The 27,346-nt window shown below is 52.5% G+C and overlaps 11 protein-coding genes across 11 annotated transcripts; 7 read left to right on the top strand and 4 right to left on the bottom strand.

Moving 5' to 3' along the window:
* Window positions 1-149: 149 nt before the first annotated feature.
* Window positions 150-1,166, top strand: NCS54_00619000 (NmrA domain-containing protein; the record flags this gene model as incomplete). Its single annotated transcript, XM_053151663.1, has 1 exon — window positions 150-1,166. One exon carries the CDS (start codon window positions 150-152, stop codon window positions 1,164-1,166), a length of 1,017 nt encoding a protein of 338 aa, XP_053007638.1.
* Window positions 1,167-2,506: 1,340 nt separating this feature from the next.
* Window positions 2,507-3,715, top strand: NCS54_00619100 (Hypothetical protein; the record flags this gene model as incomplete). Its single annotated transcript, XM_053151664.1, has 1 exon — window positions 2,507-3,715. The coding sequence occupies one exon, from the start codon at window positions 2,507-2,509 to the stop codon at window positions 3,713-3,715; it is 1,209 nt and encodes a 402-aa protein (XP_053007639.1).
* A 1,538-nt stretch (window positions 3,716-5,253) lies between these two features.
* Window positions 5,254-6,255, top strand: NCS54_00619200 (Pyr-redox-2 domain-containing protein; the record flags this gene model as incomplete). Its single annotated transcript, XM_053151665.1, has 2 exons — window positions 5,254-5,654; window positions 5,703-6,255. 2 exons carry the CDS (start codon window positions 5,254-5,256, stop codon window positions 6,253-6,255), a joined length of 954 nt encoding a protein of 317 aa, XP_053007640.1.
* A 1,528-nt stretch (window positions 6,256-7,783) lies between these two features.
* NCS54_00619300 (AB hydrolase-1 domain-containing protein) lies at window positions 7,784-9,026 on the top strand (the record flags this gene model as incomplete). Its single annotated transcript, XM_053151666.1, has 3 exons — window positions 7,784-7,984; window positions 8,038-8,749; window positions 8,818-9,026. The coding sequence occupies 3 exons, from the start codon at window positions 7,784-7,786 to the stop codon at window positions 9,024-9,026; spliced, it is 1,122 nt and encodes a 373-aa protein (XP_053007641.1).
* A 598-nt stretch (window positions 9,027-9,624) lies between these two features.
* Window positions 9,625-11,505, top strand: NCS54_00619400 (Putative Xaa-Pro aminopeptidase; the record flags this gene model as incomplete). The annotated part of the gene is made up of 5 exons (XM_053151667.1): window positions 9,625-10,070; window positions 10,126-10,765; window positions 10,816-11,187; window positions 11,237-11,343; window positions 11,409-11,505. The coding sequence occupies 5 exons, from the start codon at window positions 9,625-9,627 to the stop codon at window positions 11,503-11,505; spliced, it is 1,662 nt and encodes a 553-aa protein (XP_053007642.1).
* A 124-nt stretch (window positions 11,506-11,629) lies between these two features.
* NCS54_00619500 (Riboflavin kinase) lies at window positions 11,630-13,688 on the top strand (the record flags this gene model as incomplete). Its single annotated transcript, XM_053151668.1, has 2 exons — window positions 11,630-11,694; window positions 11,741-13,688. The coding sequence occupies 2 exons, from the start codon at window positions 11,630-11,632 to the stop codon at window positions 13,686-13,688; spliced, it is 2,013 nt and encodes a 670-aa protein (XP_053007643.1).
* A 1,030-nt stretch (window positions 13,689-14,718) lies between these two features.
* NCS54_00619600 (MaoC-like domain-containing protein) lies at window positions 14,719-15,852 on the top strand (the record flags this gene model as incomplete). Its single annotated transcript, XM_053151669.1, has 3 exons — window positions 14,719-14,901; window positions 14,955-15,246; window positions 15,305-15,852. Exons 1-3 carry the CDS (start codon window positions 14,773-14,775, stop codon window positions 15,850-15,852), a joined length of 969 nt encoding a protein of 322 aa, XP_053007644.1. The 5' UTR covers window positions 14,719-14,772.
* A 150-nt stretch (window positions 15,853-16,002) lies between these two features.
* NCS54_00619700 (Hypothetical protein) lies at window positions 16,003-16,899 on the bottom strand (the record flags this gene model as incomplete). Its single annotated transcript, XM_053151670.1, has 2 exons — window positions 16,003-16,466; window positions 16,512-16,899. The coding sequence occupies 2 exons, from the start codon at window positions 16,897-16,899 to the stop codon at window positions 16,003-16,005; spliced, it is 852 nt and encodes a 283-aa protein (XP_053007645.1).
* An 834-nt stretch (window positions 16,900-17,733) lies between these two features.
* On the bottom strand, window positions 17,734-18,701 carry NCS54_00619800 (Hypothetical protein; the record flags this gene model as incomplete). Its single annotated transcript, XM_053151671.1, has 2 exons — window positions 17,734-18,132; window positions 18,189-18,701. 2 exons carry the CDS (start codon window positions 18,699-18,701, stop codon window positions 17,734-17,736), a joined length of 912 nt encoding a protein of 303 aa, XP_053007646.1.
* Window positions 18,702-19,780: 1,079 nt separating this feature from the next.
* Window positions 19,781-22,874, bottom strand: NCS54_00619900 (Hypothetical protein; the record flags this gene model as incomplete). Its single annotated transcript, XM_053151672.1, has 3 exons — window positions 19,781-20,133; window positions 20,279-21,081; window positions 21,547-22,874. 3 exons carry the CDS (start codon window positions 22,872-22,874, stop codon window positions 19,781-19,783), a joined length of 2,484 nt encoding a protein of 827 aa, XP_053007647.1.
* A 358-nt stretch (window positions 22,875-23,232) lies between these two features.
* NCS54_00620000 (Hypothetical protein) lies at window positions 23,233-25,367 on the bottom strand (the record flags this gene model as incomplete). Its single annotated transcript, XM_053151673.1, has 3 exons — window positions 23,233-23,414; window positions 23,961-25,000; window positions 25,060-25,367. The coding sequence occupies 3 exons, from the start codon at window positions 25,365-25,367 to the stop codon at window positions 23,233-23,235; spliced, it is 1,530 nt and encodes a 509-aa protein (XP_053007648.1).
* Window positions 25,368-27,346: the final 1,979 nt, after the last annotated feature.

Consider the following 27,346-nt stretch of genomic DNA (forward strand, 5'->3'; position numbering starts at 1 on the left):
GACATCAGCGGATCCCCAACGCATCAGATCGGCAGGTCAAACCCCACAGACACAGGAGAGGAGGCGACTCTGGATCACAAGCGGTAAATCGACGTAATGGGCGGGAGAATAAGCTATAGCCTATATACGAACCATCGCCCCCTTCAGCCATGAGAATGACGGATCAACAAGATCAGGAGACGCCTCTCAAACTCTCGGTCGCAAACCTGCAAGCCCTGGACCGCCTCAACGACCCTTCACTGTGCATCATGAACGTCAACATACTCGTCCTCGGCGCCGGAGAGCTGGGGCTCAGCGTCCTCGAGGCCCTGGCCGTACACCCGCTCCGGCAGGAGAGGCGAGCCCGGATCTCGGTACTACTAAGGCAGGCGACGCTCGACTCGGCTGCCCCGGACAAGAAGAAGCTGATCCAGCACATCCGGGCCCTCGGCGCCGACTTTGAGGCCGCCGACGTGGTCAACGCCAGCGTGGCCGAGCTAGCGGCCGTCTTTTCCGGCTTTGACGTTGTCGTCTCGTGCAACGGCATGGGCCTGCCGGCGGGAACCCAGGTCAAGCTTCTAGAGGCTGTCTTCGAGGCCAAAGTGAAGCGCTACTTTCCGTGGCAGTTTGGAATGGACTACGACGTGATTGGCGAGGGGAGCTCGCAGGACCTGTTTGACGAGCAGCTCGAGGTGCGCCGCGGCTTGAGGGCGCAGAGCGAGGTGGATTGGGTCATTGTGTCGACGGGGCTGTTTATGAGCTTCCTGTTCCTCGAGGCCTTTGGGGTCGTTGACTTTCAGAAGAGGACGGTGCGAGCACTAGGCAGCTGGGACAACACCATCACGGTGACCACGCCGCGGGACATTGGGCGTGTCACGGCAGAGGTGGTACTTGATCCAAGAGAGATCCAGAGACAGGTCGTCTACACGGCCGGCGACACCATCTCGTACGGGGCGCTGGCGGATCTGGTCGAGGCCCGCCTGGGGACCAAGTTCCACCGAGAGCTGTGGGACAAGGACGAGCTGAAGCGGCAGATGGACGAGGACCCGAGCACCATGGTCAAGTACAGGGACACTTTTGCGCAAGGGCGCGGCGTCGCGTGGGACAAGAGCAAGACTGTGAATGCAGAGAGAGGGATCGAGATGACAGACGTGGAGGAGTACCTCAAGACGCTGGACGTGAAGTGAGGTGAGGCTCGGGGGAGAGGAAAGAATTTTGAGATGTGATGGGTCAACTTTGATGGAGGCTGAAAGTGGAAATAGCATGGCCTAGGCGAATTGGGAATGAAACCTTGTTGAAGCATCCGGGCAGCGTAGCAGTTGGTGGAGTTTGCATTGTTCCTACTGTCTCACACATACCTACCCTATTGTCTTCGAGATGCATCCTGCGGCTGCCTCGGGCGAGGTGACATGATGTACAGTTCTTGCAGGATGCCCTGCTGCATGTTTCCTTCACAAAAGATGGGGAAGAATACGACGCACACTGGCGTTTATGAGGCCCTGTCCGGTATCCCGATTTGTTAGTATCCGCATCACCGAGAGGCCGAGAACGTCCGGGGGTTTTGGTTATCGGGATTTCCGAGATAGGGAACCATCGTTTGACTTATCGGTGCCGTTATCTCAAGAACGTGCTGGAGTAAAGGACGAGAACGAGTATTTGACGGTACGGTTTTGACCTGATTCATGAATTGCATTTGTTATCTATGCTCATGTGGTTGAGCCATTTGCCGAGGATGGCATGAATGCGACAAGGCGTCATAGGACTGATAACAGAGACAATTCATGCGCAGCTGTTTCACAAGAATTTGCTTCCTCACTGATCAGGTTCCAACTTTTTGAAAAATTCTTTCAAGGGCTTGACGTCTTCCGAGACTTTTGAGCTTGGTCACCCGGCGATGACTCTTCCAAGGCGAACCGAGACGAGAACCGGAGATGAGAAGGCTGGCTGCCTTGCGAGCATGTACCTCCCACAGTAAAGTGTATGAAGAGGTACATTGCCGAAAATGACGACACCCTCTCTTTTGCTTATCGTCATGACGGCGCGTGAGCCCCAAAGTCAAACCCCCATGCTCACTGGCCAATCACGTCCAGAGACGCAAACAGTCACAAGGACGTTGCCTGGCACACACACCCAACCAAAGAGGCACATCATGCGCCTTGCTCTGTGCCTCGCTGATAACGCTATCGGGGACTGTTTTCCTGGGGTTTATCGCCTATCACCAAGCAGCGTGCCCGTCTCACTAAAGGTAAGCTGGGGGGAGTTGGCTGCGCCACCCATGTTACAGAGGACGCCCGGATCAAGGCACCGTGACTCAGAAGACAAAGGGATGCCTTGGCCCCAGGCTGAAGGGGGCTTGATTTTCCGGGGTACAGTCGCCTGTACGCCATCGACAGCCCAGATGACTCTTCCTCGGCGTCCAATCGCGTTGGCCTCGCACCAACACGCCCCCGGATGATATAATACCAGTCCCCCTTCTCGCCCAGAGTGTTCCAGAGGCCTCGACCATATTCCTGCTCTAGTACATTAGATGTGCAAGAGCACGCAAGATATTGCATCTTTCATCCCTGTTGCGCCATCGTTGACGCCCTTTTACAACGCATACACATCATCTATACCCACCGAGTCCCACATACAAGTTTCACGTCTTATACCGATAGCTTCGCCCATCATGGAGACCCTTCTCAACAGCGCTGGGGATCTTCCCTCTGCCATCTCGCAGTATAAACACTTTCCCATCACTCCTGATGCTCCATCAAAGTCTCGTGGTTATTCTTCCCGAAACCACTTTATCCGCGCAAGCGCAAAGCGCCAGGCCCAGAGCACCAGCACCACTGTATGCCGCGATACCGGCTTCCACTGCACGACAGCTACCTGCGGTACCGAACACTGCCATCGCTGCGGCGAGGATCAGATAAATCGCGGCGCCCGTCGTCCTCAGCTAGAAAGAGTTCTGCGCAACGAGCTCGTGTTCACTGGACCCGAGCAGCTCCGGTTAGATTATCGAGTCCGTCATCCCCGGAATCGCGGCATTCCCCGGGGCCGCACCCAAACCGCATGCTGCTCCGATGAGGCTGAGGGCCGGGATCTTGCTCGTAGCAAGGTCCCCCTGCCCAGCGACCGATATCGCCTCGTGCGAAAGCCCACCCTCGAGCGCGAGGAGGCCTTTCGCGATGCCTCTACAGCAAAGGGCAACGTCCGTCTGCGACGTACCCAGCCTGTGAATGACGATGCCGAGATTGCCGAGCTATACCGTATCGGTCTTCTCTACGATGAAGAGAAGCAGCCCGAAGAGGTGTTTGACCTCAACAGTATCCAGCACGAGGAGCCAGTGTATACCATCCGTCCTGCAAAGCGGTCACGAAAGAACAAGAAGTCGCACAGCTTCAGCTTCAACGACCCCCTTCACCTGGACCTCTCCTTCACAGACCTCGGCGGCGATGACAGCATCGCCCAGTTCCTCTCTCCCACGCCGTCCGACGACGGCTCCATCCCTCAAGGAAACGGGCCCTCGACCCACTCCTTTGCTCCCCTGCGGGTGATCTACGAGCTCGACGGTTCACAGCCGTCGTTTGACGTCGACACCTCGCAGCCCCCGGACCTCGTGTCCGACCCCCTCTCAGACTATGATTGTTTTTCAGACAGCGAGCTCGACGACCTCCCCTCTGAGCGGGAGGTCCGAGACAGTGCAGCCACCCCGTCCTCGGATGTCTGGGTCGTGCTGGGTGACGACTCGTAGCAGGTCCGCCTCAGAAACCCCCCGTGTTCCGTGGGAATTCTGCAGCAGCGTAACGGTGGGAGAGCCTCACCGCGGACTGGTCCTCACAAAACCTAGCCTTCTCAGATGTGTTTGAGTTACGATGGGGTTGATGGTGGATGGAAATGGATAACACAGCTTCCGCTGCCTGCCTGGTGCTCGCGGCGAAAAAGCTGCTCGAGCATCGCGGGTTTGGCGGGAGCTTGTGGTCTACTTTGTACATGGGTAGCGTCCATTGACGAACCTGCTTTGCTTGCATAGTCTTGTAAAGAGCGTTGTTGCTTTTTCATGTATAGATATTTCCCGGACGCGGGACTTTTTTTCTTATTTGACCTGAGAGAATTAAACTATTTGGTCGAACTTGGACTTACCCTCGATGCTTTACGTGATGTGACAAGAGATGTAATCGCTACTAACAGGAATTGATATCCCCTCGGGCGCATTATCAGTCCTTTTCGGGATGGTTGGGAATGATCTGTACTTTGTAGCTATTTATCACTTTTCTCTGCGCTTGGCTCTGCCGCTGAGATGCTGGTCGGAATGGACGCTGGACAATTCATCAACCCTAGACAGATGGGGCCGTAGGTCGGACAAGATCCAAGATGATATCCATCCTTGGGAACTTTTTCACTGGCGTCTATTCGTTAATCTATTGGCTCTTTTACGCTTAAAATATTTGAGTGCTTAGCAGCAAGGGCAGGACCTCACTGTTACAGGATATGACTCTATTTCCATACTTCGTAATGGAAAGGGTTGGCTGATCTTTGAGCCTCCTATCTCTTAAGCTGGCAAGGACCTCTAACCAGGTCACTCTGAGGGGTTCATGCCAATTATATTTATTCTTTTGAGAGATACTTTAATCATCGCTAAGTCTTGCCTCGGGAGTAAGTACTCACAATATAGTGTTCTAACAGGTGAGATCATTCTTACCACATACTTTAGTTAATCCAATAACACTGGGGCGAGGTACGGACTGGAGGTCCTTGCCAGCTTAAGGGATAACCGTAATATTCGCAGCCGGCCTAAGGTGGTCCTCTGATCAAGTTCAAACTTGATTCTGTCGCAACGTCATGTCGCGGTATATCGCCCAAGCTGGAATTGCGTCGGTCTCGGCCAACTCAACAAGCAACGTCCTGATCAACAATGCCGAGGCGTGCCTGAAGCCTTTCAAGAGGTACATCGGGGTTAGTGATGACCAATATTCATGGGTGATTGTGCTTGTAATACCCTGACAAATTTGAATTCAGGCACTCGGCCATGGGAATTCGCAAATAAAGACGCAGCCTCATGCCCTTTGGACTTGGCCTACTCCGGTTCCGCTGGCGGAACAAAATCGCCGGCACCTTTTTGAATCCGGGGTCGAGTGGGGCCGAAGACCGAAGTCTCCGACCGGAGCCTTTCAATTCTCTCCGGGATGTGTATAAAGAATCACCGGCCGCTCGTAGATGAAAGTCACAATAAGACAATCACCAGCACCAGATTAAGCGAACAATTACTACAGTCTTTAAGTAACAGAACCAATGGCGACCAAACTCTACGACGTTCTCATCATTGGCGGCGGCCCCGCCGGCCTCTCCATGGCGACAGCTCTCGCCCGGCAACTATACACGGCTCTGGTACTTGACTCGGGAGTCTACCGGAACGCACCAACAAAGCACATGCACAACGTCATCGGCTTCGATCATGCTGACCCTGCTGCCTTTAGGGCCAAGGCTCGGGAAGATTTGGAGAAGCGGTATAGCTCTATCGAGTTCAAGTCAGCGACCGTCGAGACGGTGAAGAAGCTGGACTCTGGTATCTTTGAAGCTGTCGATAGCAAAGGTACTGTGTACCAAGGTAAGAGGCTGGGTCTGGGTACGGGTGTCAAGGATGTTCTTAAGGATCAGCCTGAAGGCTACGCTGATTGCTGGGGACGTGGCATGTAAGTGGTCTTGAGTCTCGGTGATGGGTCACAGCTGACATGATTAAGCTTCCACTGCCTCTACTGCCATGGCTTTGAGGAACGAGGGGCTGAGTCTGTTGGCGTATTCGCTGGCGGCATGTTCACTGTTCCAGAGATGGTCTCTCATGTTGCTCCCATGGCCAAACGCCTCGCCAAGTCCGTGACCGTCTACTCCAACGGCAACGAATCTCTCTTGGAGGGCGTACGCACCAAACTACACAGTAGCAAGATCAAATACGACAACCGAATCATCAAGAGCTTCCAGCTCGTCGACAACGGCCCCGCCGTCAAAATCACCTTTGAAGACGGCTCCTCCAAGGTCGAGGGCTTCGTCGCTAGCCACCCCAACGTGGTCCAGACTTCGCCCTTTGCGGAGCAGCTCAGCCTCGAGATGCAGCCCTCGGGCGAGATCAAGGTGGAACCGCCCTTCTACGAGACCAGCGTCAAGGGGTGCTTCGCGGCTGGCGATGCTGCGACCGTGCTGAAGAGTGTGCTGCAGGCTATGGCTATGGGGGCGTTTTCTGGTACTGGGGCTGCGACGCAGTTGCAGTATGAGCTGGATGCGAAGGATGAGCTTTGAGAGACATGTTTGTGATAATAGAGTTGTTTGATACTTAGAACGTCTTGTTGGTAATGAAGCCCTGAGCGTCGATCACTTCCTTTAGCGATGAGCTGAATTATTGTCAAGCGAGATTAGGCCGCAACAGATCTGATCTCGTTTACTGGCTGTCTGATATCACGTAGCACACGATGCCATCACTAGATCTGATGTGGAGGTCCCTGGTTCGTCCGCGCGCCTCTGCCGCCTGATCCAGACGATTTGTGACTTGGACCCTGCAAGTAAGCAAGATGTCTCAGACCAACTTCGGCTGGCTGCAGAACGGCAAGGTAATAAGCAAAAAACTTTTCGGAACGGTGTGTGGCTTTCTGTCTTAGGCTTCTCGGAATCACACCGTACCCGATGCAAGGGAGGCGTTTGGGAGGTCAGAGACATTTGATGCTCGGGCACAACGGGCGTGATATAAGGACGAGTCCGTTCTCCTCCAAAGTTTTCTCTGTGGCAGTTTCACGATTGAAAGGTCTCCCGACAATGACATCACGATATTTGGTTCAGATGAGGCAAGCTGAGGCCGAGCTCATGTGAATGTTCGCTGGACAAGTGTCTAGAGGTTCTTTTCTCCTCCTCGACGCTGTGTTATCTCCATGCACCTCGTCTGAGCTAACACTGGTTCTCGTGGAGCGCTACCTGCAGGATGGGTCCTCAACCTCAAATCAGATGCTTTCGCGAGCGGCAAAGACACCCTGCTTGGCTTGCAGCAAACACAACACAGATCCAGCCGTGCCGGCATATATGATCTCGAGTTGGTCTCTGCAGCAAACAGCAGCAAGGGGTAAGTAGACCATCCTTTGCTGTCATGGCGGCGCGCCCGAGGCCTTCTGACCGAGTGGAGATGATGCACCCTCCAAGTCCTAGCAGGAAACCTTTTTATCTCTCATTAGGAAATGCCCCTGGTCTAGAACTTTCAGGAAGAGACATTGATGTGCTGGCCGTGTGGATGTCTCCTCTGCTGGGGGGTGAAGATCGCAATCATCAACCCGCCTACTGGGGTCGTTTTTTCTTTTCTTCGGTTGGCTGCATAGCCATCGGTAGATTTGTTTCGATCTTCCTAGAGGACCTTGTTGGATTCTATGGGGGTACAAAAGTTCGCCCGCTTTTTGTTTGCCTCGCGAGCTTTGCTGCTTCTGGAGATGATGCCGTGTGATGTTGGTGCAAAGTTGTGCTATCATCTCCCCGACGTCAAGCGCCGAACGCTTTGATGATGCCCGAGAGTTCTCTTGTCTCTATAACCGAGGAGGGGAGAGGAAACGCAACGCAACGCAACGCCTCGTCTCTTGTCTCCGACCTGAAGCATTAGCTCGAGTCTTTGCGGAGCCGAGACCTCCGGGAGCCAAGAATGCCAATCAAATGTTCACTCGTTAGATCGAGACGCTTGCCTTCAAGAACGGGTATAAGTCTCACCATCTTCCCAGCGGCTTGACCGTTGAACATCACCTTTCCACGCCCAGTCCTTACCGATTTACATTCTACGCAGCCTTAGTAGCTCATCATGTTCAAGTCTCTCGCTTTCTTTGCTCTCTTTGCTGCCGCTTCGGCGCGCAAGTGCACCAACATCACGGTTCCTGTGTCGTTGAAGGCTGAGAATGCCGTCTTTGACTTGGACAAGCCGTTGACCAAGGTGGATGTTACCGACTTTATTCTCAACTTGTCTCGGCAGGGAGATAACTTTGTTGAAGGGATTACCAAGGGCGTGAGTCTTTGATGTCTGACATATTGTCAATAGTTGCTAACTAGTGTACCTAGACTACTGTCATTACCGGCTACTACAAGCTTGCTGCCACCTACTGCCAGCCTGACAACGGCCCTGGCGATGAGATCCAGATCATGACCCACGGCATCGGATTCGATCGAAGCTACTGGGACATGTCCTACAACGCGTACAACTACAGTTACGTTGCCAAGGCGGTCGATCAGCACAAGTACTCGACTCTGACCTGGGATCGACTTGGCATTGGCGCTTCTTCCAAGGGCGACCCCATCGATGAGATCCAGGTCTTTCTCGAGATTGCTGCCCTCAAGGAGCTTACTCGAAAGGCTAGAAATGGACTGCTTCCCGGTATCAACGCCAAGTACTCCAAGGCTGTTCACATTGGTCACTCTTTTGGCTCTGTCATTTCTCTCGCTCTCGCCAACTCGGCTCCTGAGCTCACCGACGCCATTGTCCTTACTGGCTTTGCCCAGACAGCCACCTACCTATCTCTTTTTGCTGTCAGCAACAACTTCATCCCCGTCAAAGAGTCGCCGAATGCCTTCAACTATCCCGCCGGCTACGTCGCCACGGCCTCGACCGTTAGCGTTCACATGAACTTTTTCGCCGAGGGCAATTTCGACCCTCAAATGCTCAAGCTGGCGTACAAGACTGCTCAGCCGACTACGCCTGGCGAGCTGCTGACCCTTGCCGGACCCATGCTGGAGGAGAACTCGTACACTGGTCCCGTGTTTGTGGTTACTGGCGGTAAGACACCACCCTGTTCCTGATGCGCACTGACATGACATGACACTGACGATGTGGTGGTTAATTAGATCGCGACGTTCCTTTCTGTGGCGGAAACTGCATGGCTACTGGTGGCGTTGACTCGGAGCTCGCTTCGCTTCTTGACACGTCTAAGAAGTACTTTCCTCAAGCTTCGCGGTTGAACACGACTGTCATTCCTGGTACTGGCCACGGCATGAACCTCGAGTACACATGTGGACAGACCTACGACGCTATTCTCGACTTTCTCTCTGAATGAGCTCAGTATCTGAGCTGGATGATTTAAGACTTTGAATTCTTCCCGGACAAATTTAGTAATATACCCGAAATTTTACTTGTACCTGAAAATGACCCTGTTCCTGAAATTTGCAACCACATCGAGATCGGTTGAGGCGTTGAGGTCAAAGCGAGAGTTTGGCAACCCCCTCGGTTATCTGCCTTTTGCTGTCTGAGCGTTTTGAAAGGGGTCTGAACTCAGAATAAGGCTGGATCATGCTTTTCTGGAAACAAATCTATCGGGTCCGAGCTGAAGCTGAAAACAACGGCGCCCTGAAGTTCTGAATCGCTTCAGATGGAGATTGGTATTTGTTGATTGAAGCAGTGGGGATGGCTTCATTTGCCGGGTTATCATTCTCCCGACTCGAACCAATGACGTAGCCGCCTCCAAAACTCGCACCATCCAATCCTTCAACTCGACTGAACACAAAAGGACCGCCTACGGAAGCCGTAGACAGCCGCAGTGGAGCCCTGTAAAAAGGACCCTGGAACTTTGGAAGCACACCTGTAACGGGCAGCTGTTTAGTGGATGCGACCACTAGCCGGTGGTCAATAGTGCTGGGGAGCTTCCTGTTTGGTTCATGGCTGCTGTCATCAGGAACGAGTCCATGGCGGGGTTGCTCTCCGCATCGCATCTTTTTCGTCGTGTTTCTTTTCTTTATCAAGTCAGGTCAATCTCGACGTTGAGTTTGAGAGTAACACGAGAGAGGCCTGTTGCGTACTCGACTTCTGCCAAGTTATCTTTTTCCGGATATCTCGGTGTTTCGCGAGCTTCGCTATCGCAACAACCCCGCTTCACAAGCTTCAGAGCAATCTCGACTGCTTCACCACTACGTCCTGGGCAATCCTCCAACATGGTCGCCGAAGATTTCGAGGCCGTGCTCAAGGCCAAATACCCGAGCAAGTCGCACGCCAAGCGCGTGGTCGACCTCATCCGCGAAAAAATCCCCGATGCGAACGGAATCCTCTACCTTGAGTCTCGCATGACCAAGCTCCTCGAGGACAACGACGAGCCCGAACCCTTCCGGTGAGTCGATTCGCTATGATATACACTCGAAGTGCGCTCTCTTACAAGTCAATAGTCAGCGCCGATTCTTCTATTACCTGACTGGTTGCAACCTCCCCGACTGCTACTACATCTACGATATCCAATCCTCCAAGTCGATCCTCTTTATTCCTCCCATCGATCCCGATAGCGTAATCTGGTCTGGTCTTCCGCTCAGCATCGACGAGGCCCTCCAAAAATATGATGTCGACGAGGTCAAGCTCACCTCTGAGCTGAACGCTACTCTGGCGCACCTCGGGCGAGCCAACCCCCAATCGACAGCCTACGCGATCGCGAACCAGGTCTCGGACCACGTCACATTCCTCGAGTTTGAGAAGAAGAACTTTGATGCTCTGAAGGACGCCATTGAGGTTTCTCGTGTTGTCAAGGACGAGTTTGAGGTTGCCATGATCCGCAAGGCCAACCACGTGTCGGACATTGCCCACCGAGCTGTTCTGGAAAAGGCCAAGACGGCCGTCAACGAGAGAGAGTTTGAGGCTGCTTTCTTGGAGAGATGTGTGGCTAATGGAGCCAAGGAGATGGCCTATCATCCCATTGCAGCTAGTGGAAGGGCTGCCGCGACTCTGCACTATGTGACTAACGAGGCACCCCTCGAGGGAAAGCTGAACTTGTTGATGGACGCTGGTGCTGAGTGGAACAACTATGCTGCTGATATCGTGAGTGAACCTGTGCATGCTTGTGTGGATACAGATCTGACATTGCCAAGACCCGAACCTTTCCCCTGTCGGGCAAGTTTTCCAAGGAGTCTCGTGAGATCTACGAGATTGTTCTCAAGATGCAGAATGATTGCATAGCAGTGCTCAAGGAGGGTGTTTTGTGGGATGACGTGCACCTGCTTGCCCACAAGATTGCCATTGATGGTCTCCTTTCCATCGGTGTTCTGAAGGGCGACAAGGATGAGATCCTCAAGGCCCGTACCAGCGCTGCCTTCCTGCCTCATGGTCTGGGCCATTATCTCGGCATGGATACTCATGACACCGGCGGTAACGCCAATTACGAGGATAAGGACAAGCTCTTCCGATACCTGCGCGTGCGAGGCAACCTTCCCAGCGGCAGTGTGATTACCGTTGAGCCCGGAGTAAGTTGAAGAGGACATGCCTTGAAGCTCACTTAGCTAACGCTTCCAGATTTACTTCTGCAACTTCATCATCGCCCCGTATCTGGAGGATCCTGCGCACAGCAAGTTTATCGATTCGGCCGTGCTTGATAAGTACTGGGATGTCGGTGGAGTCCGGTGAGTCTTGGCCATACCGTCACGCTATTGACTGCACGGTTACAGTTGCTAACTACGGTGGGCAGTATTGAGGACAACATTCTTATTACCAAGGATGGATACGAGAACTTGACGATTACGCCAAAGGAGGTTGATGAGATAGAGACTCTGGTCTCGAACTGAAGGGAGATGATATGAGGTAGCTAGGCTTGGTAGGCGGTCTTGGTTGTAGACATGCGATGCCTGTAGAGACGTGGAACAAAAGGAATTCCATGAAATCTATCAAAGCTTAGAAGAAATACGAGAAATGCAATCAACCCTCAAGGATGCGGCGTCAACTAAAGTCATCGATCCCAATAGGCAGCGATACGTGTACCCGTATACGTACTGTGCCATCTTTCTCCAACCCCTGAAATAGCACTGTGCAATTTCTCGCCACAACGCGTCTGATTCTGTTGGGAGATCCTTCCGCTCGCCCAGGCGGCCTCCCTGCGTTTGATGTCATTCTTCAGCGTCAAAATGGGCGCGAATCATCTGTGACATTTTATTTTCCATCAGCTACGGATATGGACAACTGGTCCGACCCGTCAATCCGCCGGAAACCGGCGCCGGCGCCCCCTCCGTACAGTGCTTACGACACCGGAAGCTTAGCTCCTCCGGGACCTCCGCCGCGGCCTCTACGGCCCGTTCGGTCGGCTACCAACCTCACGGGGGCTCACGCTCCTCAGCAGTCTGGCCTCGCAGATCCCAGGGGCAATTTACCCGTTGATTTCGTGGTTGATGAGCTTCCCAGGCCTGCGTCGTCTTTGGGTCCTCGTCCCACCAACGAGATTAGGAGGATCAAGAGCTCTTCTGCACTTTCGACAATTACCACAGACTCGAAACCGAAGGATCAGTCGAAATGGAAGGCTGCTCTTGGAGAGGCGCAGTATTTTGCTGGAGGACTTATTAGCCACCCAGCTGAATCTACCAAACACTTTACCATCATTCGACACTCTCACGCCCTTGTATGGTATCGCGGGCCTGCGACATCAGTGCCCATCACTATCCTCTCGGATGAGCCGCTTCCTCAAGGCAGGACGGTGTGGCTGCAGCAAAAGGGGTTCTCTGGAAACATGGGCATGACCCTCAAGGCTCTGGTGGGCACCAACGGGAGCTGGATCGATGTTACGCCTGCCTCCAAGGCTGGTGTTGAGGACCTGGCTGAAGCTGAGGAGCGAGGTATTCAGAGGGACTTTAAGCGGTTCGTCAAGAAGGCTTCGGGTCGCTTGAAGAAGCACATTCCCAGGGAGACTCATGTCATTCGAATACCTGCAGCCGCCACGGATGGATATTTTCGACTGGTTCTCTGCGCTGGGGAGGGTGGGAAGAAGGTTCTCTGCGGGAGCCCGGTCTTCAGAATAGCCAGCACATCCACCGATGCTAGCGTTGTCCGAGGCTCAAGTTTGAGCACGATGCCGTTGGAGATGGGTATCAAGGTCGCGAGTACCATCGGACAGCAGGTAGCCAAGAAGTACACGGGCGTCGCGGGAGCGGTCGTCGAGGCTGGGTCCAAGAGATTTGCGCCCAATGCAGCCATCAAAAAGGCCGCACATGCTGCATATCACACTTCTGGCATTGGCAACGCTGTTAATGAGAGTTGGAGGAATGGGAAAGCTGGGCGATACGATCCCATGGTTGGAGGCGCGGCACTTACCGGTCCTTTGTCCATCATTGGCAGCGATGAGGGCCCTGAAGCGCCCTTTCCGTTCAAGCTTGCGGGCAAGGTGGTTCGCGGTACTGGACTGTCGACTAGGGAACTTGGGATACCGACGGCGAATCTCACCGAGGTGCCTGATGAGGTCAAGATGCGTATGGGAGGCGTGTTCGCGGCGTGGGCACGTCTTGTGCCGCCCAACAAAGGCATGGAAGATATCGATGACGACTGGTACGCGGCTATTGTGACGATAGCCCCTCTAAGGAACGGGCCTCCTGGAGTCGTGCAGCGGAACAAGGTCTCAGTCCACTTCATCCATGACTTTGAAGACATCACCTTTTTCGAAATCAGAGTCAAGGTGATGCTAATGGGCTTCCTGCACCCATGGATTCCAGGCCAACAAGACGGGGAAATAGTCGAAGAGCACGGACGAGATGTCATGACGACCATGGCGAGTCTCGCAAGAGAGACGTGGGGACCCGAGATTGCGGCGTCGAGTATCCGGGCGTTGAGGAGCGAGAGGAGTTTTGGTGATAGGTTGAATGAGGCGACGAGTAGGGTTCAGCATCAGATGGATCGGATCCCGACGCATTGGGTTGGGGTTAGGTCTGAGGCTGGGGCCATGAGGGATCAAGTTTACGGGAATGGAGGGATGTGGATTCAGAGGTGAAGACCGCCTGCCGGTGAGTCCTGGACACGAATGGGAGATTGCAAAACTGGAGCATTATACAATTTGTAATATATGAATTCGTACTTGCAATGGCGAGTCCTGAACTGAGTGGGATTTTCGCTAGGTGCATATACCGGTCCTCTCAGAAGAGACGATCACAATTGTTTGAGAAGCTAACTGAAGGCCTGGTTAGAACTCTATAATTGTACCTAGTTCTATATTAGATTCCATGCATAGCCCTTATCTGTGGATAAAGGTTATGACTGGTTTATTTGATGTCGTTGTTGCTCCATGACGAGCAAATTGCCCCTACGGCAATGCAGACGACAGCTTTCTTCTTTGGCTGCCCTAGTTAATGTTACTCCTCTATGATCATTGTGCATATTGTTTCGCTGATCTTATCTCTTCAATGTCTTGTCTAGGAGCACCTGCAGACTGCGGCGGTACAATTACCTACCCGGGTAAGGGGGGCAGGACAGTGTGATACATGACTTGCTTCACGCTATTGGAGTAACATCCTGGCGCTAGGATAAGAAATTAACATAATATTATCACAGAATTAGAACATTATGATGGGCTCTTAATAGAGCTATATCATTATTGCAATAGACTTATATACTTAGCAGTTATTATTTCTTAACATTATGCTATCTTTAACTTGCTAGCTTTATGATGTAGTACCAATCTGCTCTCAACCCCCCGTCACACGGGTAGGTAGTCAGTCTGTCGGCCGTGAAGGGCTCCCCCAATGGACCCGGCCTGGCTGGGGGCACTCTACAGTCTCGGTTCATCTCGAAGCTGTGCGTAACTGGCTCGGCTACGGGATCATCGGTAACCCCGTACAGCCCCTCAATATGGATTAATAAAATGTAGACAGGGTTGTTGAGTTTAATCCCCCAAGGCGAGCCTCGGCTCGGTAAGGCGCCTCGGCACCCCAGATCTTGGATCGCGGGGTAAACCACCATTTATAGCCACATCGCAGCGTGTGGGGGCATCTCATCAAGTGTGTGTCTATTATATCTCCCTATTCTCAAGAGACTCAATTGTATCAATTATCCATCACAGCAATTTGCATTTTCACAAGATGAGTACGAGCGACAGACCTGTAAAGAACGCCTCGGGGCGATACGACAATGTCGACTTTAGCAAGGCTGCTGGCTTTGAGTATCCTCCGATGAAGTGCTCTTACAACCGTCGCGATGTGCTACTATTTGTAAGTTAATTTAATCTCATCAACTCATAAAAAGACCGCTGACCAAGTTCCAGGCCAATGCCATTGGCGTCAAACAAGCTGAGCGACACTTCTTGTTTGAGCTCCACCCCAAGTTTGCTGCTTTTCCCACTTTCCCCATCAATCTCGCTTTCAAGCAGACTTCTCAAGATGTCATCGACTTCATCGCCAGTATGAGTTCAACAAACGTGCCTGGAGTCCCGCCATTTGATGCTCAGAAGTCGGTGGATGGGGAGAGGGGCATTGAGATTCTCAAGCCTTTGCCTGTTAGCTCTGATGGACTTGATTTGGAGGTTCGGAATAAGGTCATTGGTGTTTACGATAAGGGTAAGTCCTTTAGTGATTGGTGTTCCGTACGTTTCATTCATGAGCTAACTATTTGCAGGCGGGGCCATGATCCTCGACGCTGAACAGCAGCTCGTAGATACCAAGACTGGCACTGTCTACGTCAAGATGACCTCGATGGCATTTGGAATGGGCCAAGGCGGCTACGGAGGTCCTCGTGGTCCCTCCAAACCAACCCCAAAGATCCCCAATCGCGCACCCGATGCTGTTTCCACCTTCCAGACAACACCCGAGGTCGCACTTCTCTATCGCCTATGCGGCGACTACAACCCCCTCCACGCCGACGAAGCCTTTGGTAAGCGCGCTGGCTTCAAGGGAACCATTCTCCACGGCTTGGGGACGTGGAACATTACCGCTGTGCAAGTGCTGAGGGAGCTTGGTGGCTCTGATCCTACTAGGTTCAAGAAGTTTGGCGCTAGGTTCAAGAGCGCTGTGTATCCTGGAGATGAGCTTGAGACGAGGATGTGGATTGTTGGGTCTAGTGATGGGGCGGATGATGTCTTGTTTGAGACTATTGTGAAGGGGGATGGACGTGTGGCTTTGTCGAACGGTTATGCGCGGATCGCTCACGAGGGGAGCAAGCTGTAGTTACAGGTCTAAAGTTGTGGTATCATGATTAGATGAACTTCTCGTCCAACATTAATTGTGTTTGGACTCCGTGAAGCCTGGGTCCTCTATTAGACTGCCGTTGACTGCAATCATGTTGATTGAGGCACGTCTAGACTGCCCAGCTCAAGTCTAAATATGTGAAGGAAACCACTTTGGGTCTCTCTTCTCTTTATAAGCAGCCAAACCCTCCGTCGCATTCTTGCTTCGCAGCATTGCCTCGCCCCAGAGCTCTTGGCCTCTCATGGTTGCCCGACTCACACCCGTCTCCCACACCTCCCTCGCAGCCAGCCTCGAAATAATGACGCTGTCAGGACTGTGGCTGGCAATCTCACTTGCATAGTCCAAGGTCCTCTCCAGCAGCTTGTCTTGAGGCACAATCTCCTTGACAAGGCCCCATTGAACTGCTTCCTCGACGCCCAGCACTCGACCGGTGAGGATGAGATCCATGCACCGGTGGTTGCCAAAGAGAAGCATTGCTCGGGGTAAAGCTCCAGCCAGAGCAGAGACACCCCTGAGGACTTCTGGCAGCCTAAATGTTGCGTTGGGAGAGGCAAAGATGACATCGGCATTCAAGACGATCTCAAAGCCACCACCTGAGCTGTTAGCTTTCCTTCTTGACTGATTGACACAGGTCTTACCATGCGCATGGCCGTTGCAGGCGACAATAATAGGCTTCCTGCCTGTCCGATTCGTCATCCCAGCAAACCCGCCCGAAGGAAACTCAAGCGAGACATCCTTCGACTTGACCATACCAAGCCTCTCCTTCAAGTCCATCCCCGAACAAAACGCCTTGTCGCCAGCACCTGTAAGGACTGCGCATCGCAGCTCCGGCTCGGCGTCGTACCATTTCCACAGGGCGCCGAGTTCGATGGTGGCCTCTATGGGGAGACAATTACGGTGTTCTGGGCGGTTGAGGGTGACTTGGAGGATGTTTTTGCGGGGGAAGCTTATGATGCTGTCTTGGACGTGGGGGTACGGGTGTTGGATCCACGAGGGGATGGGGTTTGTTGTTGGAGGTGTTGTCATGATGAGATTGAGTTTACAATGGGAGACAAGATTGTTTAGAGATGAGAATGGCCCGGGATTAGCTGTCTTTCGAGATTGAAGATTTAGTTTACAGCCCCCTCTCTGGCTTCTTCACCTCGGCTGCTCGTGACGGAGTCAGCGGCAATAAGCTCGATACTGTAACCCTGGCCATACCTTCTTGTTACGGCCATTAGCTCCCATGACCCTTGTCACTTCCCCGCGACCCCGGATTCCCGGCGTGGGGTATCATGGTTCCTGCAATTGACGATGCTCTTTCTTGCTGTTGGTGTATTCCCGTTTTTATATCATAGTTGGGAGACATATGCCCTACGTCTAGTCCTGCTAATCTCCTAGTTCATCCACTGTCAAGGACCAAGCGTTGCTAGTATTCCAGGCCGGCCAGGTTCCAGCAATCTCGACCGACTTTCGGTTGTAAACTCGAGATCTGGCCGACGAGATTCGACAACATAGATCCTCCCAGGACCAAACCTGCTACATACGACCATAGGCGCTAGAGAATACGGGATCCCGTCCGCTCTCCCTTAGTCAAACTGGCGACCGCTGGAGTAGTAGTCGGGTCGGTGACGACCGGCGAATGCCCGGTGTTGTATGTTTTTGTCTTTACTTTTTGCTATTCGTTGGAAGAGTCGATGTAATGATCCATGAATGGTTTGACATCTGCCGGAGTGTTGATGTGGATGAACTATAGTAGGGCCACGAAGGGCTCTGTTAAGACCTTGCTCCTGATCAGTGGGAACACAAGATGAGACATGTAATGGCCTAGCTAATTATTGAACCTCTATCTGCTTTTTAACTCTTACTCGTCATTTGCTTTTAAGTTTCTGACTGGGAGCTGTTCGTCGTAACTGGATATCCGTTAGCAAATTGGGAGGTCCACAAGTAGAGATTGGCCTCACTAACATAGATCTCGATCCCCACAGCGTGTAGTGTGAAAGCGGTCCAGCCTCCAAACAGATACCCGTATCGCAACGAGACGGCCATTCCTGGGAGATCATTGAAGTCCCAGTTTGTTCTTACAAGAACCTCTTGCCCTGGGTCTTCCCCTGCTAGATACGAGGAGCAATTCGCGTATAGCGGCTTCGCTCCATCTGGGTTGAACTCGCCCAAGTACTCAATCACGGCGCACTGAAGAGGTCGATACAGCCATCCATGCTGGCCAACGATGATTGCAACCGCGATGAGGACGATTCTCATGCTTATTATTGCGCCCGCCTGCAGCATGTTAGTCTATGTGTCGGTTTACAACGGAAGGCAAAGAAAGCACTGACGTAGAACCACCCCCTGAGCATCCAGGCCCTATGTTGTTCGAATTGCCGCTTCTTGATGCTGACAACGCCCATCACCATGGCAGTAATGAACGATACGCCTATGATCCAGGTCCCGATTCGCGCTGAGAAAGGCCCGCCCATGGCACGCCTCTCAATAATGAGAGCACCAACAGTACCCAAAGCCGATAGTCCAAGTATCACGTATCCATTGATACGGTGGTACTTGGCCAAGCGCGGTCGCCGACTCGCCGGTACAAACTGCCAACCGACCAAAGCACCGGCCGGCAGGAACGTGGCAAGATGCAACCTCATTGCAACCTTGTTGATTCCTGGTCTTCCAAACCAATAGCATTCCCCCGGTGTTGCCCATGGATCCTTGCCGCAAAAGACATTGTCGATGTCGATGAATGGGAGTTGTAGTATGGAGAAGAGCGACATGGCCCCGCCGAAGACAATGAAGAGGGCCAGCGACCTGCCTCGGGAGAAGCCGAGAGTTTGTCTGAGAGCAGGCATGTCGACCACGAGTTTGGCTGCGAATTTTAGAGGGAAGGAATTAAAACGTGCTTGGGAAGTTTTGGCATGCTTGTTGGTCAACCCATCGTGCTGACGTGAGCGGCCAACTCCTCTCAAATTAGCTACCTCCTGTAATGTTTAGATCCGTAAGAAAGTGGCACGATACTGCAATACGGTGGTCAATAAACAAATTGTGGTTTACTCCGTAAGTTCTCGATAATTAGCTATCTTTATCATCCCTTAACGGTATAAGAAGCTAGGATTATAGGGATGTAGTGGTTAAATAGTGTTTCAGTAATGCAACTAACCTATTAGCCCTTTTTGCATCCCCAGCTTGATTATAGAGACTGCTTTTTTCGCAGTCCAATACACACAGCTCAATTCCCTATATGAGACTCAGATCGATGCTTAATTAGCTTGCTAAACTATGTATTATATGAGACATTGTCTCTGGGGCCATCAGTCCATTGTGTCTTCTTACCAATGTATTCTTTAATATAGTTGAAGCCTAGCCTTTGATGGGTTAACTGAGCCAGACGATTGCGTCTTCTTGCACTGAGTAGCCTTCATCTAACTTAATAATGACTACCAAGAGCCCGTCCCTGGTGTGCGGATGGCGTAAACACGACCCTCGGTCTCAATAGTTGACATACTGCTTCAATAGCAGCCAGGATGTCAGGGTGAGTACAACGAGTGAATGATCTATACTTAGCAGGGGCAGACTCGCTTCGTCTCCGGCCCTCGAACTCCCAACTCATCTGAATCAGCTCTCTTTCGCCGAGCTCCTACCACAAGGTCCGTCTTCAGTTCCCGGAAACTCTGTAGAACAGATTGGCTCCCCTCTATCAGCTCCGGCTCCCCAAATGACACCTTGATCCAAGTCTCCACATCAAACGACACACGTGGCCTGGCCGCTGCCCCGGCGGCATCGCGGTCCGCCTTCGAGCCCCAGCGAACGCCGTCTCGGAGGCATGAGAGAGTCTGAGCATCACACGGAGGTTGCTTGTGTAGGCTCTGCATGGCAAGGTGTAGTCTAATGAGCGACAGGTCCGTGGCTGCGTCGAATTCGCTGCCTGCTTTCATCTGAGACAGTGGAGTTTCCACACCCTCTCGTCTCTGAGGAACTCGAACACAGTGCGATGCATAAAGCCCACCTCCATGTTGACCCAGTCGTCATGTTCGGGGCCACAGAAGCAGAACTTCGGCTTAAAGTCAGTGGTGCGTCGTTTGACAATCTCGAGAAGGCCCCCGCAATGGCTTCTCAGCAGGCCTTCGAGACGTTTACACAAGCTGACCTTTTTCTCTTCTGACCAAACTTCAATAGGAGGTGGCTTGAGGTCATAGTCGGCAACTAACGCGAGGCCAAGGATAGTTGCCACCAACTTCGGTCCACTCCCGTGCCCCTTGTTCTGCGTAACATAGCCGCAAGAGCCTTGAGGCTTGGTTTTCGTAGTGGGGTTCGACCTTGGCCCACATGTGTTGGAACAGGTCCGCCAATTCTGGCGGCAGACCATTCACTCGACTCTGAAGTTTCGCTGCATCATCGTAGCGCGCGAGCCCTGAAATCAGCGACCTACATGCTAGAATAACCCATAGGAAAACGCCTGAAGACTTCTCAACGAGGTCTGATATGATCTGCTCTGATCCGCATGGGTCTTCTTCAGACAAACTCTTCATATCTGGATTTTGGCCAATGACCTCTTGTACATATGTCTGTATGTCCTGCCGTGTCAAGTCTGGAAGGTTAAGGTATGGTAGTCCCCTGAAAGCTGCGACGCAATCCGGAATCGGCCTGCTGGAAACTATGACCTTGACGTTCTGACCGGCGGCGAGACGGCTGATCAACGAGATGCTGTCCTGGTAGTTTCCGAGATGCTCATCCAGGCCGTCGATGAATAAGCAGAATCGTCCGATATCAGAAGAGGTTGAAATGACTCTGAACGCCCTTTCCGCCTCGGCGGGGGATGGACAGGCTATCTTGTCCCCGCCATCATATGCCTCCTTCCACATGGTCGGCAGAGCGTCAGGAATGAGGTTTGGGTGAGAGGATAGGATTTTGTACAGAAGCGCTCGCACAAGACCACACTGGGTTTTCTGCTCTGTGGTCCCACCGCACCAGAAGAAGAAGTCGGCCATTGCGCATGGGCTACCACCAGCCCATTCCGACAGGAGAGTTTTCGTCATGGCCGAGGAGTAAATGTACTTCATGAGCGTTGACTTGCCGCTTCCAGCCTTTCCTGATATCCAATAGATACCGGTACCAGCCCGGAGCCAGTGAGATAGGTCATCCCAAGGGTGTTCGCAGGGCGGAGGCTTCAGAGCCCACTGAAATGTCTCCTGGTGCGCATCGGGGATGGCCTCCCTTCGATCATCGATCATTCTGAACCAGAGTGTTGAAAGTATACGCTCAGTGCACCTGCGGTTGATGATCTCTCATGTAGGCTCAGCGATGGTCGTCAAATGATTTGTTGCTGCTTGCATAAGTACTATCAGATGGCCGAGGTCGCGGATCACCTCTAGATCCTTGCTAGCGTTGGATTTCGAGGTAGGCAGGACGGCGTCTCTGAGCATCGTGATGCAGCGCGCCAGTTCCGCAACAAATTTTCCGAATTTCTCATTGTCCTGGATTATCCAGCGAGGTTTCTCCTTCTTCGCAGCTTCTAAAGGATCTTCTACGGCGCTTGGCTCTCCCCTTGCACGCGTGGGCCGGTTCCGCGAGCTCGAGCTGGCCCCAGGATTGCCAGATACAAGGCCCAGCCTGTCCAAAGATGGACCACACATGGTTGGGATGTGATCCCGAGTATCAGTTGGCGTTGAGAGCCCGCCACGGCGGCTGATCCCATACACTTGTTCCATCTGTGAGGTATCTGCAAGAAGGTCACGAATGCGGGCCAGCACTGTTGTGACGGAGTCTTGGGCGTCAGGGTCTTTCAGGCGCGGGTCGAAGTTCTCTCGAAGAAGATTGACTGTTTCGGCCCATTGAAGTAGAATGTACTTCTCGATGTCGAGTTTGATGGCGAGAATATTCGTATCACGCCCTTCATCTTGCGAAGCAGCTACGCGGTAGAAGAGCCCGATGACCTCTCTGAAGGCATCTCCTGGCCTATCGGTCTTGATGCAGAGCGATAGCAGAGCCTTGGCCGCGGAGGCTGCCGTTGCAGCGGCAAACGGTTGCCACCTTTCGTTTTTGTGACTATCAGCGTAGTCGCAAACCCCCTTGACTATGATGCATGGGAGCTGGTCCCATACGCCAGCGCCCTCCATCTCGAACGCAATCACGCCTTCTTCTTTGGAAAGCCTGTCCCGTTCTGCTGCAGACTTGATCACCTTGTCCCCCGATACGACAAGCCCGATGTGCACGGTGGGATGCTGGGCGGTAGCTTCACTCTCCTGTTCTGCCCGTTGCTTGGCCCGTAGTCGTTCCCTAGTAACAATAGGCCCGTTACTACATCCAAGTTTCGCACACGGCGAGTTGATTGCCTCCTCACAAACGGGGTCGGCGTCACTAAAACAGGAGACGCAAGCGCAGCTCGGCAAGACATGGTATTTGTGGCGGTGGGCTGCCTCAAACAGCGTATCTTCTGACTTTCCCGGGTAACCATACTTTCCCCGATGCTTTGTCTTGGAGACTTTAACCTGAATCTTTTGGAGGAAAGATATAGTGCGTTTTTCAAGAAGGCTGAGCCCTCGGTCGGTCTCAAGTGTTGCCAGCAAGTTGCGGATCTCCTTGTTTGGCCGGCCATGGCTATCTTGGAGAGTAGCTTTCCGTACGACGTTGTCCGGATACTGCCTACCGAAGTCATACTCGATGACGCTGCTACTTATGACAACGTCCCCCAGCAAGATTTCGTCATCCCTATTGCGAGGCGCACCGCCACAGACTCCGACAAGAAGGGCCATCCGTAGGCCACTGTAGCTCATGGCCATGGAAGCTGCAGCGCTTGCGGCGTTGATCTTGCCCATTCGCGATAATAGAGCAAGGACGACATTGAAGTTGCCGATGCGGCCGGTTGTGTAGGTATTCGGATCATCAGGAGCTCGCCCATACGGATCGCCATCCTCGTCCCAGAACTCGTCGATGGCGTAGGATACGGCGTCGTATTCGATTCGTAACGCGCAAATGATTGCGACCTCGAATTCGTCGCGGCGAGAGGGTCGGAAGACAGGCATCATTCAACGACAAAGCCAGGCGAGAAGCAAACTAACGAGGAATCTCGTTGTCAGGTAGAATCAGGCAGTCATGGCCTGGGTGTTGCAATGTTGGGCTGGGCACATGGGCCTCAGAAAGACGAGGCTGAGAGGCCCTTGCCAAGGCATGCAGCGGTTAAACTTAACACCGAAAGCCCCTGGATTTGATGTGATTAATAAATGTACCTACTCTCTTGTGTGTCTTGCAAAAGGGTAGCTGTTATCGGCAGAGTCTATATAAAGCTAAATACTCACATAGGCCCAAGTGCTTCAACGACGTGCCAAACAACCACCATATTAACGAGAGGAGCATACTAAGTTGAGGATTTTTTTAGGGTACCCTCTATGCATCGTCTGATTCGAGAAAAAATATCTCATCCTCACCCGCCTCGCCTTCGAGACTATCCTCCGCCAGCTCATCCTCCAAATCGGCCTCGGGGTCTGGTACGCCTAACATCTCGCCCACAGGAGCCTCCCCAGATATGGCGGCCTGCCCTTGTGCGTGTCGCTCAGTCTGTGCCTCGGCTGTTTCAGGTGGTTAGATGGGTTGATGGAGGGAATTGGTTCATAGCTAGGGAAGCAACTACAACATTACCCATTGGCCCATGAGAGGTAATCTACAATGCTATGCAACTCACTACATATCGAGTAGCAATTGATCCCAGTTGGTGAATTTGTGATCCCTTGATCGAATTTCTCTTAGCCCTCTCGATTTGCTCTGCCACAGTTGTATCCATCTCGAGTATAGCTGCCCAGCGATCCATGGTATGGTCCATCTTGAGATTCCATGAATGGAACCAACCCTCTCTCCGCCCTATATTTGCAGTGCAACCGGACCACTCATTTCGTAAGTGCCCTGCTGAGGCTGTTATGCAACCTGTGATTAAGCCCCAATCTACACTCTTATGCTGTAGATAGCTTACCATACTGCCAAGTAGAATAGGGCTTAAATAACATTATTAATTTAGAAAATACTTATACCCCGCTATAATTCCTCTTGAAAAAAATCCAGCGATGGAGTAACACCTGGTAGAGACTTGAATTTGACCAAGTCCGCCCAGGAACTCTCACCCCCCGACTTCCACGATGCATACCGGACTTCATGCTTCCCCAGCGCAATTAAAACCACCCACCCGTTGAAAATCACTACCTGTGGCGCAGCTGACGCGCTCACGCCGAGATCCTCCCACTCATCCGCCCACGCGCTCCCATTATAATGTATGTGTTTGATCCGCCCATCCCTGCCCAGGGCCACGGCGTCCATCACACCCTTGGACGGTGACACCACCGCGAGCGTACTCGTCACATTGCCGCCCAGCGCCTCCAGCTTCGAGTCCTCGTCGCCCGTGCGACTGAAGTGATGCACTTGATGGTCCTCCCCCACACCAAAGAAATCTAGCCGCTGTGGGTAGTTGACAAAGGAGACCAACGCCGGGTCGCCGATGAAATGACCACCAATGTCCCTTGACTTGAACCATCCGTCGTCGTCTGTGTAAAAGCGATACCAGAGGGAGCCGCTGTCGCGGTCGTACCAAGCAATGTCCTGGGTGATGTTGTAATCGCGGCAGACGATACCCGGGGCGGACCTTGCTGGGCCGGTGTCACTGGTCCTGAATTTGCCATTGCCGTCCGATGTGCTCCAGAAGCTATTCTTCTCGATGATCCAGTCGTTCTGGGTGATGTTGTGACTCTCCAAATCCGTCGTCCACATGTCGATGCGGTTATCGGCTATCTTGCACAGGATAGGCTGACTGTCCGCACCCGAGGCAATCTCCTCCCAGCCAGACCAGTTGCCATCTTGGAGGTGGAGGCCGTAAATAGTGCGATCTTGGGAGCTGAGCGCAAAGACGTCGAGGCGGTCCTTGCCGTCGGGCTTCCAGGCCATGGCGACAGGCTGGGTCAGCGTGCCGGTCTTGAACAAGTCTTCCCAGGAGCTATAATCGAAAGAGGAGCCGTTACCTGAACGGTGCTGTATATTGCCGTTAGAGGAGCTAATGAAAATATGCAGCTCATCTCTGAAGGCTGCTGTGGCAATGACTTGGGGGCAGACGGCGCCATTGCATAGCGAGGCTGGGTCAACGTCGACATCATCTGTGGTTTCTGGGGTATTGCTGTAATCGGTCGGTAACTAAACACGATACAACGGTGAGAGGCTTGGTACAAGACTTACTGTGATGCGTTCTTCAAGCCTACGACAAGCCCGACGACAAGCCCAATAACTGCGAGCAGGGAGCCAGCCAAGATAATCCATGCCCTCCTCCGTTTCCACCAGGGCCCACGACTGAGTATCTTCTGCTCTGCGATGTGCGCCCCAGATTTCGACTTTGCTGATGAAGGGTGTAGCTCAGGATAATTCTCCCGGTCAGGCTGGATCAAGTACATGCCCGCCCGATCGTAGGCGACCTCTGGACCCGAACCCGGCACAACTTCCGGCGCATCACCGTACTGTTGTTCTGTGTCCGACGCTGGTTGAGCCATGGTAGGCTTGTGCCGCATGAGATGCGGGAGGCTTAGGGGACTTTATATTATGACGGGTTTAGACCACCTCCGAAGACAAATATGGAGATCAAGTTTGGAAGAAACAGAGATGAGATGGTGCGGGGATTACGGTGCATATTAATAAACGAGGCTGCAGATACGCAGCATCTCAGCCCCAGGGTCTAACCAAATCAGCTGAAAAGGTGTTGGCCTACTCCTCGTCAAAGGGCTCGAAGAAGCGGGGGAGGCTCCTGAGCAACTCAACGGTGTTGGGCTATATAATGGCTTATAACAGCATCCTCTGACGACTTTCCCGACGAGGCTGCATGTTTGACTAGGTAACCTGGGGTAGATCATCACACAGCGGTTCTCGAGGATAGGGTAAGACGACGACATTGACATTACCGTCGAAAGTCATGCGAAAGCGCTGGAGTTGGCTGCAATGCGCTACGGGCACTACCCTAATATCTTGGAAACCATATCTTCGAAAGGCCAATTTCGTTGCTTGGGCTATACTTGTAACGAACATATGCGGTTATTTGCACTTGTCTGTTGTCCTGATACTCTCTGGTCGAGGATCGCCGAAAAATTCAACATTCTCTCGACAAGAGCACATTGTGACGATAGATATGAATGCTTGAAGAGATAATTCTTAGTTTTGACATTTCATGTCTATCTTCCTCATTATTGACGCTGAGTCCATCACCACCTAGCATCACCAGGATCTCCATCCGGAACAACACCCAAGTTCAGAAAAATTCGCAAGCCAGAAGTCCTACCTGCCGTGGCAAGCCATATCCCGACCGCTGACCTTCAAGATAAAAAGTGGTGCTTTCCCTTTTGCGAGATGAAGACGGCACTTCATGTCTTCGTCTGAGGGTATAATCGATAAACCCTAGCTTATCACCGACGGCATGGTACCCCAGTGTAAGTAGGGCTCTGGTGATAACCTCATGTTTAGGGCCAGAGAAATCAAATATAATATCTCCCCACTCCTTATTGTATTCCAGGGCGATATGTTGGGACCCCGGAAAGCCCTGCCAACAGGCTCCAATACGAGTATGCCAGCTGAGATCGCCCGGCTTTATCATGCTTATGTCCTGAGGCCGAAGAATGAAGAGATCTCGGTTCGGTAAGACGGTAAAGAAGTAGGGGTCTTTTCCCGCAAAATATCCTATTGCTGGCATATCCAGTTTCCGTATTTCCTTGCATCGGAATCTCTCGGGGTCTTTGTCGTGCAAAGATCGCCACTTAGGAAACCCGAAATGGCGTTGGATAACGTGCCTTGACTCTTTGCAGGCAGTCCATGGCCCCCCATCGAGGAGGTAAGTCGAAAGATTATCCCGATTCTGGGTGACATCTGTGTTGTGGTTTCCAGTAGAGGTTTCAGGCGCGGCGAGACGTAGGGAACCATGGTGTCTGTGAAAGGAAATGATATTAATATTTTTGTCTGCACCGTCGTCTGTGTTGGGCTTGTAGAGCTTGAAAATGTGGACGCCTGGGAGAGAAGTTCGAAGGGCGAATTTCCATATCCGCTCCCGAATATCCCAGGGGAGATAGACAAAGCGATGGAATGTGGTGTTCATCTTGGGATACCGGGGTGTTGAGGCCGACTTGATAGACATGACGCTTGAGACTTTGATGAGAGGAGAGGGATGTGAGAAGTTAATCTGAAAGGCAGCCGCTATTTATGTTTCATCTAGCTACTCAACGCTGAAATTGATTTTTTTGCAGCCTGAGTCACCTAGGCTCAACAGATGCAGACCCAAATTTTGAACTCTGAGGCTGAGTTCTCGGTCACCGGTCACACTTTGTATCACGCCTGTGATTAAACAGCGATTTTATCGTAAACATGCTGGTAGGAGGCCTGAGTGGTCAGTAGTGACCGGACGGCGATGGGACTGAAGGAGTAGATGGGCTAGGGTCGAGTAACGTTAATGGCCAGAACCCACTGCTGCGTGACAGGCACGGCAAGACAC

Source organism: Fusarium falciforme, chromosome 4, assembly GCF_026873545.1.
Source record: "Fusarium falciforme chromosome 4, complete sequence".
Classification (NCBI taxonomy): domain Eukaryota; kingdom Fungi; phylum Ascomycota; class Sordariomycetes; order Hypocreales; family Nectriaceae; genus Fusarium; species Fusarium falciforme.